Source organism: Heterodontus francisci, chromosome 19, assembly GCF_036365525.1.
Source record: "Heterodontus francisci isolate sHetFra1 chromosome 19, sHetFra1.hap1, whole genome shotgun sequence".
NCBI classification, from domain to species: Eukaryota; Metazoa; Chordata; class Chondrichthyes; order Heterodontiformes; family Heterodontidae; genus Heterodontus; species Heterodontus francisci.
In genome coordinates this window covers 52,042,835-52,058,682 of record NC_090389.1, presented here as the reverse complement: position 1 = coordinate 52,058,682, position 15,848 = coordinate 52,042,835, and the positions used below count along the sequence as shown (strand labels likewise).

The 15,848-nt window shown below is 41.7% G+C and overlaps 1 protein-coding gene across 10 annotated transcripts in view; it reads right to left on the bottom strand.

The window, feature by feature from the left end:
- Positions 1-15,848, bottom strand: part of fhit (fragile histidine triad diadenosine triphosphatase) — a 1,297,392-nt gene that overhangs the window by 872,318 nt on the left and 409,226 nt on the right. For 9 of the 10 annotated variants that reach the window (XM_068051609.1, XM_068051602.1, XM_068051603.1 and 6 more), the window contains one exon: positions 9,944-10,077. In XM_068051609.1, the coding sequence (XP_067907710.1) occupies positions 9,944-10,049 (106 nt within the window). In that variant the 5' untranslated portion in view covers positions 10,050-10,077. Of the gene's footprint in view, positions 1-9,855; positions 9,875-9,943; positions 10,078-15,848 lie in introns of those variants that run through there. The other variant, XM_068051611.1, reaches the window with a different exon arrangement.

Below are 15,848 nucleotides of genomic sequence, written 5' to 3'. Positions count from 1 at the left end.
TCTTCGCACTTTTGCCATAGGTGGTCAAAGCTGACTCATTGATGGTGTCTCTGATGTGGGCCCACTTGGTCTCAGCATCCCCTGTGGGAATGTTTTGAAGGGCTGTTACAAGTGAATTTAGAAATTTTTGTAACAGCTGTGGGTGAGAAGTTTTGCTTGTGTTGATGCGCGGGCGGCCCTTCTGCTTGGAATGATGCAACTTCTTTGGTCTGAGCCTAACCTTGCTGCACACCAGGGAGAAAGGCCATTTGGTGCAGGAAGAATGCCCTCAGCTATGCAGTTTAAGGATTATGGAATACACATGGTTCGAACTGTCTCAGTAGCAAGAAGGATATCAGTGGAAGTGAGGAAAAATTTCCACAAATTAAGAGAACTGAAGTATTCGAAGTAAGAATAGAAGGGTTATGCAAATTACATATATATAACATGCTGGGAGAAAGAATGAACTGCTGGAAGCCATTTCCATGGGTGAAATCACTACATCTCAAAGCCACTGCTATTTTCATTGAAGGCAGAATTGGTACATAATTGAGACCCGAGTTGGCTATGATAGATTGGGGAACGTTACTTAAAGGGTTGACAGTGGATAGGCAATGGCTGGTATTTAAAGAGCGCATGGATGAATTGCAACAATTATTCATTCCTGTGTGGCGCAAAAAGAAAACAGAAGGGTGGCTCAACCGTGGCTTGCAAAAAAATTAGGGATAGTATTAGATCCAAGGAGGGGAAATATAAAATGGCCAGAACAAGCAGCAAACCTGAGGATTGGGAGCAGTTTAGAATTCAGCAAAGGAGGACAAAGGGATTGATTAAGAAGAGGAAAATAGAGTATGAGAGTAAGCTTGCAGAGAGCATAAAAACTGACTGTAAAAGCTTCTTTAGATATGTGAAGAGAAAAAGATTAGTGAAGGCAAATGTAGGTCCCTTACAGTCAGAAATTGGGGAATTTATAATGGGGAACAAAGAAATGGCATACCAATTAAAATACATACTTTGGTTCTGTCTTCACAAAGGAGGACACAAATTACCTCCCAGAAATGTTGGGGCAGATAGGGTCTAGTGAGAAGGAGGAACTGTATGAAATCAGTATTAGTAGGGAAATGGTGTTAGGGAAATTGATGGGATTGAAGGCTAATAAATCCCCAGGGCTTGATAATCTACATCCCAGAATACATAAGGAATTGGCCCTTGAAATAGTAGATGCATTGCTGGTCATTTTTCAAAATTCTAGACTCTGGAACAGTTCCAATGGATTGGAGGGTAGCTAATGTAACCCCACTATTTAAAAAAGGAGGCAGAGAGAAAACAGGGAATTATAGACCGGATAGCCTGACATCAGTAGTGTGGAAAATGCTGGAGTCCATTAAAAAAGATGTAATAGCAGAGCACTTGAAAAACAATAACATGATCGGACAAAGTCAATATGGATTTACGAAAGGGAAATCATGCTTGACAAATCTACTGGAATTTTTTGAAGATGTAACTAGTATAATAGATAAGGGAGAACCAGTGGATGGAGTGTATTTGGACTTTCAGAAGGCTTTCGATAAGGTCCCACGTAAGAGATTGGCGTGCAAAATTAAAGCACATGCAATTGGCGGTAAGGTACTGGCATGGATAGAGAACTGGTTGGCAGACAGGAAACAAAGAGTAGGAATAAACGGGTCTTTTTCCAAGTGGCAGGCAGTGACTAGTGGGGTACCTCAGGGATCAGTGCTATGACCCCATCTATTGACAATATACATTAATGATATAGATGAGGGAATTAAATGGAATATATCCAAGTTTGCTGATAACACAAAGCTGGGTGGGAGTGTGAGCTGTGAGGAGGATGCAGAGAAGTTCCAGTGTGATTTGGACAGGTTGAGTGAATGGGCAAATACATGGCAGATGCAGTATAATGTGGATAAATGTGAGGCTATCCACTTTGGTGGCAAAAACAGAAAGGCAGATTATCTGACCGGCGATAGATTAGGAAAGGGGGAGGTGCAGCGAAACCTGGGTGTCCTTGTGCACCAGTCGCTGAAAGTAAGCATGCAGGTGCAGCAGGCAGTTAAGAAGGCAAATGGTATGTTGGCCTTCATAGCGAGAGGATTCGAGTACAGGAGCAAGGATGTCGCTGAAATTATAAAAGGCCTTGGTGAGAGCACATCTGGAGTACTGTGTGGTCTCCTTATGTGAGGAAGGATGTTCTTGCTATGGAGGGAGTGCAGCGAAGGTTCACCAGACTGATTCCTGGGATGGCAGGACTGACGTATGAAGAGAGATTGGGTCAATTAGGCTTGTATTCGCTAGAGTTTAGAAGAATGAGAGGGGATCTCATAGAAACCTACAAAATTCTAACAGGACTGGACAGACTAGATGCAAGAAGGATGTTCCCATGGCGGGGCAGTCCAGGACCAGGGGTCGCAATCTAAGGATAAGGGGTAAGCCATTTAGGACTGAGATGAGGAGGGATTTCTTCACCCAGAGAGTGGTCAACCTGTGGAATTCTCTACCACAGAAAGCAGTTGAGGCCAAATCATTAAATATATTCAAGAAAGAGTTAGGTATAGTTCTTAGGGCTAAAGAAATCAAGGTATACGGGGAGAAAGCGGGAACAGGGTACTGAGTTTGGACGATCAGCCATGATCGTATTGAATGGCGGTGCAGGTTTGAAGGGTCGAATGGCCTACTCCTGCTCCTGTCATCTATGTTTCTGTCATACAAGCATTCTATGACAATATGTGAGTGCTTTCTACCTTTACGCAACCAATTTTTGTTCATGACCACTTTGAGGCCTTGTACCAGCAGCCTCCTGCCAATTATCAACAAAGTGAAGGAAGGAGTCTTCAATATTACCATCAAGTAGTCACCAATAACCTGCTTGATGATGCTCAGTTTGCATTCCACCAGAACCACTTGGCTTCTGATCTCATCAAAGCTTGAATCCGGACATGGCGGAGAGGAGAGGTAGGAACACGCAACATCAAGGCAGCATTCAGCTGAGTGTCGCACCATGGTGTTCTCATGTATGTCAGATATGACTACAGGCAGAGGAAGAGGCTGATCATCACAGGTCCATGACATCACTGCCAAAGTTCCTTAATGCAGTGACCTGGGCACAACCATCTTCAGCTGCTTCGTCAATGAATTTTCCTTTGTTAGAAGTTCAGAAGCAGGATTGTTCGCTGACGATGATGCAGTGGCTCACACCAGTCTAGAGCAGGACAACGAGCAAGCTTAGGCTGGCAAGTGGCAGTTAACATTTACATCAGATATGGGCTAGGCAATGACCATCTCCAGCAAGAAATGGCACAGTCACCTCATCTTGACTTTCAACAATTACCATGCATCACAAGCAACATCCTGGGCTCATTACTGACTAAAAGGTTAACTGGACTTGAGTCACATCAGGGCAAAGTTAGGTACTTTCTAATCGGTCGTCCATATCCTAGCCCCTCAATACCTCGTCATCTATGAGGCTCAAATTAAGGCTGTGATGGAATATTCACTGCCTGCCTGGATGGCACAGCTGCAATGACACTCATGAAGTACAACAGTATCCAGCACAAAGTAGTCTATTTGATCAGCACCTTGCTACTGAACTGAGTATCCACACCCTCCATCTCCTGCACACTGTGGGCTGAATTTTATGGACCTCCCCGGAGACGGATTCAGATGCGGGGGCCCCATAGAATTGCAAGAGGAGGCGGGGAGCAGAGGGCCTGTTGCCATGCAATTTTGTCGAGGGCAGGATAGGCCGAAGACAGCCTTCCTGCCCAGAGGCCACTTGAGACTCTTAAGTGGCCTATTACTGGCCACTTAAGGACCTTTTCCTGCCGCCACTGGGATTTAACCTGTGGAGGTGGGGGGGGGGGGGGGGTGCCTTTGGAGGTTGCCCAGTAAAATGAGGCTTGTGGGGGCCCTCCTCTGTGGGCCACAGATTGCCCATGGAGGGCCCCTGGCGAAAAACCACCCACCTCCCTGAACCCCCCTCCCACTGCACTAAACGCCTATCCTCCCCTGCCTGCATGCCCCACCTCTCCCCCCTTCCACCTGGGTGTCTCCGAAAGGCTGAGGTGGGGTTCCCCTCCCCTTTTTGCCCCAGAGCCATGAGCTCCGATGGCACAACAAAATTCAGCCTTGTGACTACAGGACATACAATCTATAGGATGCAGTACAGCAACTCATCATCTAGAAGCTTGCTTCAAGAGCACCTCCCATCCATGTGAATACAAAAGCAAGAAAGACCACATCAGCAGGTCATGGGAACACCATGAGTTGCCAGTTTCCCTCCAAGTCACACATCATCCCATCTTGGGCATATACTAACACTCCCTTCATTGCCACTGGGTAAAAATCCTGAAATTTTGTATGTCACATCATTGTGGGAGAACCACATCCACAAAAATTGCAGTATTTTGGGGGCGGGGGTGTTACCACTACTTTATTCGGGGAATGAGGATGAGTAATGAATGCTTTCTTGCCAGGAATTTCCACAGTTAGTTAACAAAAAGAATTAGCCCATACTTGTCAGGCTGAAGGCAAAACAATAATGGTCAATTTTCTCTATTTTCGAGAGGTGTAAAACATTTACGAAGTCACAGATGGCACTTTTCTCAGTTGAGCCTATAGAAATTCTCATGGAGTAAGTGAGCCAAAGGAAAGAGCTGGGGGCTTCATTGGGATTGCGTGCTACAGAACCCACATGAGAGAGAGTTGCTCAAGAAGCATAGTAGGAGGTGGCTACATCCATCAATACCATTAACACCAAATCATGTAGCTAGAAGAAATGCAAGAAGAAATTGAATTATCCCATAGGCAAGCAAGGTAGAGACAGAGAACTCACCTTTACCTTCTACCAATGTGTTTATCATGTAGAGCAATTATAATTACTTCCCAGAGTTTTAAAACACCTTCAAAGTTTACCATCAATGTCCATTAGGAAGCAAGGCACACTTTGCCCTGCAACTATTCTTTTATTGACACCCTTACAAAAAATACGTTCAAAACAATCTTCCTGTCTTATGTAACTGCATCTTCACACCTACCACATTTTTGTTGCACAGCATGCAGCCCGTTGTGGGCGCATTGATATGGATATGTATGAAGCTGGCCAGATGCCACAGCTTTGTACCGGGCCTGTCCCAATATAAATGTTGTGAGGTTTGTTATTGCAGTCTCTCTGGTAGCAGATGTGGCATGGAATCTAACAAACAATTTTCAAAAATATACAAACTTATGCTTTTTCCAGTTTGCATTTGGTTGACAGTCCCTTTGAACTTAAAAGTTCAGATATTCAAAATCTGAAACATTCCACTAACTCTCTTCCAACATATAAAACAAACAACTCTGTTTGAATTGAGGTAGTTGGAAAATTCATGAGAAAGGACAGTTTCAAATCAGAAAGAAGCCAAGGGGCTATCTGAAAATCTTATAAGAGATAACATTGATATGACTAAAAGATAGACAAACATATTTTGAAGTTATTGATAAAGGCTTAGAGTAGTTCTTAGAGTTGCAATCTTTATACAGATACATGTATCAAAGAATTTAGAAAGTAAGCTGGAGGGAGCACACTGGATTAGACACAGACTAAGTGAACAGAAGTAGGTGGTGGCAGCAAAGGAACTTCTTCTGGAGTATCATCTTGCATTCTGGCTTTGCTGTTGAACTTAGGGCCCTGGGCCTTATGTGACCATTTAAAAAATTTTTTTCTAACATTACACATTAATGCAATCGGTGGAGAACGTGCCTAACAGCATGCTACAGTCAGTGGCTAGTATGGAGTCCACCAACCACATGAAGGTTTTCCAACTTACATATTCATTTCAAAAATAAATGTATTGCACAAATTTCTTGATGGGACTGAGTGGGAAAATAGACCACTAGTGAATACGTTTGTAATAACTTACAAATCTTCAGAGAGAGACAGCAGAAAGGAATAAATTCACTTTATAAATCCAAAATCCAAAATCTTTAACGCATGCATACAGATCGCTTTTACATATGTGCTTGTTTACTTTTGATCATGTGAGTTGGTTCCCTGTGTTTACACTGCTAAATTTGGCTTCCTTACCTGAATTAGAATTGTAGACCCACAGAAACTTGCTTTGACACTCAAAAGCTGGGGAGTTGGCGAAAGGATGCCAGGCTCCCCAGTTGGAACTAAACAAGCACCGTTGCATAATCCCTATATTTTCCAACCTTCAACTTCACTCACATGTTATTTTCAACAAAGTATCAAATGCATTTTAGTTGTAATTGTTTCTCTCTTTTCCTCATCAACAAATATCTGTTTTTCTCCTTTTAGGTTCCTTCTCAAATAGTTTTAAACATACACCAGATGCAGGATTCAAACATGCACCAATTGTTTTACACTTTCAACTGTGTTCAGATGATGATGCGGTTTCATGCATGAGATTCAGATGAACCGTATTTGTGCTCTGACGTCAACAAAAATCACCCAAGTATTTGAATCAGTTACAAGAGCACAACTCTGCAGCCTACTAAACTAAAAAACATTTACTGGGGCTGTTAAAAACATTAACGGGTAGAAAAGCTAAAGTTTCTCTGGCAGTAAAACACATCTTTGAACAGAAAAGACTCCTGTTTCAAGGTTGAATGAGTATACTAGCTTTGTAAAAAGCATAATCGCTGAAACAGCCAAGGAAACAGTTGGTTGTGAGCAGCTGCCACCTCAGCACTGTGAATTTGCACTTCAGTGCAGGAAAATGGCAGCTTTGTTTGAGATATGTGTGTCAGCCCCAGCCACTGTGGAACATTGATTCAAAATGTATCTCCAGATCAACTCAATCACAAAATTAAACAACGTTTGATGATGCTAGCATTTAAGGATGGCCTGAATTTGTGCAGTAAAGTGAACAGAATAAATGATCAAAAACAGAAAATGCTGGAAATCTGAAATAAAAAACAGAAAATGCTGCAAATACCCAACAGCTGAATGGAGGAGAGATGGCTTAATGTTACGGGTGTAGATGTTTCAGGAGTTCTGATTGAAGGTTTACACCTTTCAGATGCTAACAGTTATGCTGTGTATTTCCAGCACTATTACTTCAGAAAAATACGGTGACTTCTCATTTGTCATACCACAGACATTTGCTAAAGTCACAGGGGCAAAGTTAAGTGGGAGATGGTCTATTACATTTAATTTTTGAATAGAAATACTGACCTTAGATGACATTCAAGTGCACAAGGAATAAGAGCAAACAACGATTTCTTATCTGGAGATCTCCAAAATAAAATGTGTTGTTTCTACATAAAAAATATACAATATAACACAAAGTATGACTTCTCTACAAAGATTCTGAAACCTGTTTCAAAATTATGATCATTAAAATATCACATGCAATCTTGAAAATAACATGTCCTATTTTTCTATAATATTAATGGTTACAATGTACAAACTGATTTTCACACAAGAGAGCACCCAGTTCATGCTGAACTGGTCCAAACTAAATAGTCCTGTTACATTTATTCTAATCTCTGCCCAAGTCAGTTGTCACACTATACTACTAAGTTACCAAACTAAGGCATGCTGAAGGCAGGAAGCGAGCAGGAATTCACAATAGGCTGTCTCCACTGGTCTACACATAGTTTAAAAGCTGAATGTTAAACAAATGATTAGAAGTTAGAACCCTTTCCCTGAAGTCAAGCAAAGTGCCATTTGTCTCTGAAAGTTTCTCCAAACAAAATGCAACTGTATAGCAATAGAAAATTCTGCAGTCTTCTATATATTTCCAGGGCATTCGCAAATACATGATAGAAAAGTAATTCTGCAACTGTATGTGATAACATTCAAATTATTAAGTTTTATGATCTTAAAACACAAAGCAACAAATTTAGAACAGCCAAATACTTACCAATTCTGCCTTCAATAACCTTTAGAAATTTACAGCCACAAAGTCTTCAACATAGTATGTCACGTCAACTCAAGTCACTAAATGATGATATTTTACAATCAAAATGTCTGCACATAACACTAACTAATATAGGGGGCGGAATTTTCAAATTCAGTATGGGTGTAAAATAGGTGGCTGCAGATTTGCCACCCATTATACAATGTATCTGATTCTCCTTTCCATTAAAGGCAATGGAAAGGTAAATCAGGTGGAGTGTATAATGGGTGATCGTCCCCCATTGAGCAGGAGTGCTCCTTCAAGCCCCACAAGGAAAGTTGACGCCTCATAGACATGCCGTTGAAAACAAACTGAAAGACAATGAGCCAATTGCTGTGTGTCAGCTAATGAGCTTGAGGTGGGATGAGACTTCTGGCAGGGTTCAAACGAAGTCTACTTACTTATGAAACTGAAAAGCAAACAAAGTCCATTTTCTCAACAGAGTCTATATAAAGTGCCGTACATCAAACTGTCTACATAGTCTATTTAAAGTTTCTACAAAATACAGAAAGCACAACTCATGAACAAAACTACAGCAACTTCTCCCGATAAAAAGTGTTTACTTCAGCCAACTGCAGTGAGTGGAGGGTAGTTACATACAAATTTTCTGTCTAAAATCAATCCCAGTCACTTACAGCAATGTGGTCTCTGAGAATGACTGATGGGGCAATTAGCAAATCTTCTCCATTCTGGCCAGCAATTGTGCTGTCACTATATTCAGCCACAAAAGAATGAGAGTGGGAAGGAAGCAGGCAGCAACAAAAAGATAGATTATTTTATTTGGCTGCTAACTGTGCCAAAGAATTGTGTTGCATAATATGCTCCTGTCATTATATAACAGCAGAACCCCTAATTGGCTGTGAGGTACATCACAGGATATCAGTTTATCCATAATGAAAGGGTTTTCAAAAGTCTTCTTAATGTACTGCAATCCATTAAGCTTTAACTAATGCTCTCCATGTGTCAAAACCTTTCAGACAAGGTGTTGTTTGCCAGTTTCTTGAAAAGGCACTAAACTTGACTCTGCACGGGTATAGAGTCATTTTTGCACATAGAAATTAGCTCTTCTACCTCAGAACTGTATAGTTAACTTTTAGATAGCACTGGTCCCCATCTTCAAGGTCTCTTTCACCCTACTCATGTACTTGCAACTGTTGGACCCCAATGGATAGCAAAGATATTACCCATTGTTAAGCAAGCGAGATTGTAAATCAAACTGCACTAACACTGTCATATGTAGTGAGGGGGTTTCTGCTACCAAGCATAGATGTAGATAAAAAAACAAGTTAAGAATGCAGAGACATGAATTAAGGTCAGCAGCGTGACTTCCAATAGATGACTCACATGCTTGAACAGTTTGCTGTAGCAAATTGTGATTAGATCTGTTTTGCTTTGTGGAGTGGCAGCATGAACTATAGATGGAAAGAAGCTATCATAATGCTTGCGAGCCAGTGGCCACAAATCATTAAGATCAACAATTATATCAGAACTAAAGCTTAGATACTGTTCAGACCAAAGTAAAGGAAGTGAGATATTATAGTGGACAAATAACAGTTGTGGGTTTTGATAATAATAATTCAATAAATTGGCACTAGCAACATAGAGAGAAAAATGGGAACCACGAAAAATGAGTGAATATACTGAGTAAAGGAGACTTTTCATAACATTTTCTTGAAAAAGACTGACTCATCTTGCTAATCCCATTTAGATGGTTTGATCAAGAGGAGAAAATAATCATTATTTCTTGAGCATCTAAATTTTAGTACCATATACAGTTTAAATTCATCTCATTCTTCCTCTCAAGGTATTTGTGCTTTGACCTATCAACTGAAGATGTTGCTAGGCAATAAGTTTAAAAGTTCTACTACATCGCTAAGACATATAACAGTCCAATGACTTGCCTATAAGGCTTTGTTTTCTCGATACAATCTAGCCATTTAAGGCAACAGCTTACCTGGTTGAGATTCACCAGCGATTGAGCCATCATGAACTACTCATTGCTGTGAAGAGCAAGAAGTTAAAGCTGTGATTTAAAAGGATACGTCCAGGGACCACTGGTTTCCGATTTACTAATGCAAATGACAGTTCCGTTTGTAGAAATACCACAGAGGACTTGATGATGTGCTGTCCAAATCTGAAAGTAGCCATTATATGTTTCAGTCCAATCCAGAGTCTTCTACAAAAAAGCACAATATTTTGGGAAAAATGTAAATCAGAAGTGCAAATACTTTTTAGGATGGTAACTGTATTTAAATCGCCCTAAAGCAAACCACTCATAAATCGAAACAATTCTTCATAATTCTGTAATCCATTCTGAATAAACTGATCATCGCCAACACCAACAACCCCACACCACCCCTACAACTCCAGAAAAATGTAACCTCCCCAATCCACATACAAGCAACTCATCCGCGTCCTCCCAACCAACCCACCTCCCCCACTACCCCCACCCACTCAGAAACATCTCTGGCCAGACCTCACTCTCTTCCACTGCTAAGAAGTAACTCATGCCTCTTCCAGACCCCACCATCACCCAGAAGAAACCTGCACCTCTCCCTTTCCCACCCCGAGAAGAAAGCATGAGCTGCCCCCCACTGAGAAAACAATTACTAACTTTTTCCAGCATTGACGGAATTCAGCAACACTCCCTACTGCAAAGGAAATGGACCTTGAGCCCTTAAACCCCCTCCAACTGAGAAAAATAATCAACGCTGAGCTCATACTATCTATTTACCCATGTGCACTGCCACAGGTGGTCAACTGGTTATTTAAAGGACCATATATATATAGATAGATAGATGGAGGTAACGGCCTCATCAACTCAGATTGGAATTTACAGCACTCTTAAAAGGTGATAGACATCTGGCACAAATGAGTATGAAACCAAATTAAGGTACTGAAAGTGCTATTGTTTACAACTACAATCTCACTACAGTGGGTGAGGAAATTTGGGACCATGCATCTGGAATTTCCTGCAATCGCATGTAAGGTCCAGGAGAATTATATTAATTGTGATCATGCATCTGACACACTGTCAGAAGTTTTAAAATTTTGTACTTACTTTCAGAGATTAAAAGGGTTAACTCCTAAATTATAGACTACAGGCTTGACTTTCCACTTGAATGATGCATGGAACAATTGTTTTAAAACTTGCTTGGCTAATTATTTTTTTAAATGATGATGCAGCAACTATACCCTGCAATACTTTGGAGGAAAATATTTAGGTTAATGCTTAAAACATAAAAGTTCTTAGTTCACTTCTTTCCTGACTGTTAGAAAAGTCTCTGTATTGGCTATATGATGATCATATTTCACGTAGCATTAGCCAAAAAGATCACTACAACCAGTTATTTTGAGAAGACAGAAGGATATTCCGTATCCCAGGCTGTTATGTGAGGCAAGGGAAGAGATGGTAGGGGCTCTGACACAAATTTTCAAATCCTCTCTGGCCACAGGAGAGGTACCAGAGGACTGGAGGACAGTGAATGTGGTACCATTATTTAAGAAGGGTAGCAGGGATAAACCAGGTAATTACAGACCAGTGAGTCTAACACCAGTGTTTGGGAAACTATTGGAAAAAATTCTGAGGGACAGGATTAATCTCCACTTGGAGAGGCAGGGATTAATCAACGATAGTCAGCATGGCTTTGTCAGGGGGAGATCATGTCTAACTAACTTGATTGAATTTTTCGAGGTGGTGACTAGATGTTTAGCTAAGGGTAAAGCAGTTGATGTAGTCTACATGGACTTCAGTAAGGTTTTTGATAAGGTCCCACATAAGGAGATTGGTTCAGAAGGTAAGAGCCCATGGGATCCAGGGCAATTTGGCAAATTGGATCCAAAATTGGCTTAGTGGCAGGAGGCAGAGGGTAATGGTCGAGGGCTGCTTTTGCGAGTGGAAGCCTGTGACCAGTGGTGTACCACAGGGATCGGTGCTGGGACCCTTGCTGTTTGTAGTGTACATTAATGATTTAGACATGAATATAGGAGGTATGATCAGTAAGTTTTCAGATGACATGAAAATTGCTGGTGTCGTAAATAGTGAGGAGGAAAGTGTTAGGTTACAGGACGATATAGAGGGGCTGGTAAGATGGGCGGAGCTGTGGCAAATGGAATTTAATCCTGAGAAGTGTGAGGTAATGCATTTTGGGAGGACTAACAAGGCAAGGGAATATACAATGTATGGTAGGACCCTAGGAAGTACAGAAGGTCAGAGGGACCTTAGTGTACTTGTCCATAGATCACTGAAGGCAGCAGCACAGGTAGATAAGGTGGTTAGGAAGGCATATGGGATACTTGCCTTTACCAGCTGAGGCATCGAATATAAGAGCACGGAGGTTATGATGGAGCTGTATAAAATGCTAGTTAGGCCACAGCTGGAGTATTGTGTACAGTTCTGGGCACCACACTATAGGAAGGATGTGATTGCACTGGAGAAGGTGCAGAGGAGATTCACCAGGATGTTGCCTGGACTGGAGCATTTCAGCTATGAAGAGAGACTGAAAAGGCTAGGGCTGTTTTCCTTAGAGCAGAGAAGGCTGAGGGGGTTCATGATTGAGGCATACAAAATTATGAGGGGCATTGATAGGTTAGATAGGAAGAAACTTTTTCCCTTAGCAGAGCCGTCAATAACCAGGGGGCATAGACTTAAGGTAAGGGGCAGGAGGTTTAGAGGAGATTTGAGGAAAATTTTTTTCACCCAAAGGGTGGTTGGAATCTGGAACACACTGCCTGAATGGGTGGTAGAGACAGGAACCCTCACAACATTTAAGAAGTATTTAGATGAGTACTTGAAACGCCATAGCATACAAGGCTATGGACCAAGTGCTGGAAAATGGGATTAGAATAGTTAGGTGCACGATGGCCAGCACAGACACGATGGGCAGAAGGGCCTGTTTCTGTGCTGTATCACTCTATATTCAAAGGAAGGACTTTCCTCTGGAACAAGCTATTCTATAATTTTCAGTTACTGTTATTAAAAACAGTGCATTGCCCTTAAGTGTACCATGTCATTTAATGAACTAATTTGTATATGAGCTAAAACTGCAGATCACATGTATATAAAGTAACTCACTTTGCACAATGCACTAAATGGTGCGAATGGCATGGTGCTAACAACAGTTTTAAAAATAGATCCTTAACTCTGCAAAAATATATTCAAGCAACTTCATAAATATTTTTAGCCACTGTTCTCATTCTTCATTCAAAAAACACAGTTTCTTAATCAGTCTATTAAATATGCACGAGTTGCCTGTGGCTATTGGAAATACCAATCGATAATCATTGGCATTTTCAGTAAATATTTGCACAAGTTTCTTTCATGCAAACTGAATCCAAGGAGATATTTTACAGTTGAACCAATAGTCAAATATTTAATAATGTCAGGAAAATAATGAAGCATTAACAGAGCTTATATTCTTGATATTGTATTTATTACATTATATATATTGTATTATATTATTGATATTCAGTCCACAAGCAGGACCCTGAGCTTCTGGTTGCTTGCCATTTCAACACTCCCCCCTGCTCTCATGCTCACATCTCTGTCCTGGGATTGCTGCAGTGTTCCAGTGAACATCAACGCAAGCTCGAGGAACAGCATCTCATCCACTGATCTGCCTACACTACAGCCTGCCAGACTGAACATTGAGTTCAATAATTTCAGAGCATGACAGCCCCCCATTTTACTTTCATTTTTAGTTATTTTTTCTTCTTTTTTTTTAACATCCTTTTTAACATTTTTTACAATTTTTTTTTGCATTTATTTCATTTCATCTTAGTTTGTTCAGTTTGCTTACCCACTGTTTTTTTTCAGGTTTGCACTTGCTGCTGTTCAATATTCAGTGCGTTAACACCTAATCCGTACTAATGCTTTGTCTTTCAACACACCATTAACACATTGTTTGCCTTTGCTCCGTGACCTTTTGGTCAGCTATGTGGCCTGGTCCAATCTACACCTCCTTTGTTATCTCTTGCCCCACCCCCACCTCACTTGCTTATAACCTGTGACTTTTCTAATATTTGTCAGTTCCGAAGAAGGGTCACTGACCCGAAACGTTAACTCTGCTTCTCTTTCCACAGATGCTGCCAGACCTGCTGAGTGGTTCCAGCATTTCTTGTTTTTATTTCAGATTTCCAGCATCTACAGTATTTTGCTTTTATTATATTCTTGATATTGTTTTTAGTTACCTGACATCCACACTAGGTGTAACAAATTAGCCAGGCAACATTTTCGAGCCTGAATTTGTACAAAGCTTTATTTCTTAAAGAGATTTGGAAAGAATTCATGCTCATTTATAAACATATGGAACGTGTAGGGATTTATCAAACATTATTAATATCCTGCATTATGGTTTGACATATTGGTTTGCAATATAATTCTCAGGCCTTTCCATTCAGACATTTGCAGGATTTCATCATCAGAGAAGAACAGTGGAAGGCGAGAAAAGGACTGGATTTTCACTATAGAAAAAAGAACTTTACATGAAATACGCATCTCCTTAATGCTAAATATTGACATTTGATAGATATCAGAAAACTGATTAACTGTTTTGATAAATTTCAATCAATTATCCATTTCCTGAAAGGATTAAAATTGAGCTAAATAGGAAACAGATCAGAGGTACCGAAGATCTGTACATGATGTTGCACACTGTGGCTTATTACGTCAGAAGATAATACAGTCTAGTACAAGAACGTCCACTTCCACCTCCATAAAATCATCAGTCTCACTCTCTGGCTCAGCTCATCTACTGCTTAAACCCTTGTCCGTGCTTTTTTTTAACCTCTGGACTCAATGAGTGGAATTTTATGCTCTCCCCGCAGTGGGTTTGAAGATGGGGAGAGCATAAAATTGGGTGGGATGGTGGCAGGGGAGGACCAACCGAAGTTTAATCCGTGGCAGGAAGGCTTGTGAACAGCCTTCCTGCCCCGCCGCCAATTGTGGCCCTTAATTGGGTAATTAATCCCCAGTTAAGGGCCTCTACCCACCGTGGCCACAATTACCTATGCGGCAGGCGGCCATGTCGCCGCACAGAAAGCATGGCACGAGAAACCGTGCAGGCTGCTTCCCGGCTCTGCTGGGGGGTTGTTGGGGGGCAGGGGAGGGTTGGGGTAGGGGTTCCCTTGTTCAAAGGCACTTAGTACCTGAACAAGGGACCTAGCATCAGGAAGAGGGGGGCCAGCTGAGGGCCACCCTCATGCCCTTGCTGCTGACCCCCCTCGCCCCACAGCTCCCACCCCGTGAGACCCCTCCCGCTCTGATTTACCTTAAGCTTTGTTCCAGCGCCACTCCTCAGTGTCTGGTCACTGAAGCTACAGCCGCAGCCACCGCTTCAGCCACTATAGTTGCCGGCCTCCGATTGGCCAGCAGCTTTGCAAGGCCAGGACTTCTGGAGACAGGGTGCTAGATTCTTTGGAAGGCCCGCTGCTGTCCAGTTAAGTATCTTATTGACACTAAATTCGGCAGGCCTTCCAAAAAAGAGGTGGCGTGGGGATCTCTGTGTCGATTTCCCCTGACGTCGAGACCCCCGCCACCAGCACAAAATTCCCCCCAATTATTCCAATGCTTTCCTAACCAGCTATGCACATTGCACTCATCACTCCTGTGCTTGCTGACCTACATTGGCTCCCAGTCACCAACACCTCGATTTTGAAATTCTCATCCTTGTTTTCCATGTTTCTACAATGTCCTCCAGCTCTACAACCCTCTGAGATCCTGCCCTCCTCCAATTCTGTAGGCTTCAGCATCCCCAATTATCTTTGCCCAGCTGTCTCAACCCTAAGCTCTGGAATTCCCTCCTTGAATCTCTCAGCCTCTCTACCTCTCTCCTTTAAAATGCTCATTAAAACCTACCTCTTTGACCAAGCTTTTGCTCACCTGTCCTAATATCTCCTTATGTGGTTCAGTGCCAAATTATATTTGATAATTGCTCCTGTGAAGCATCT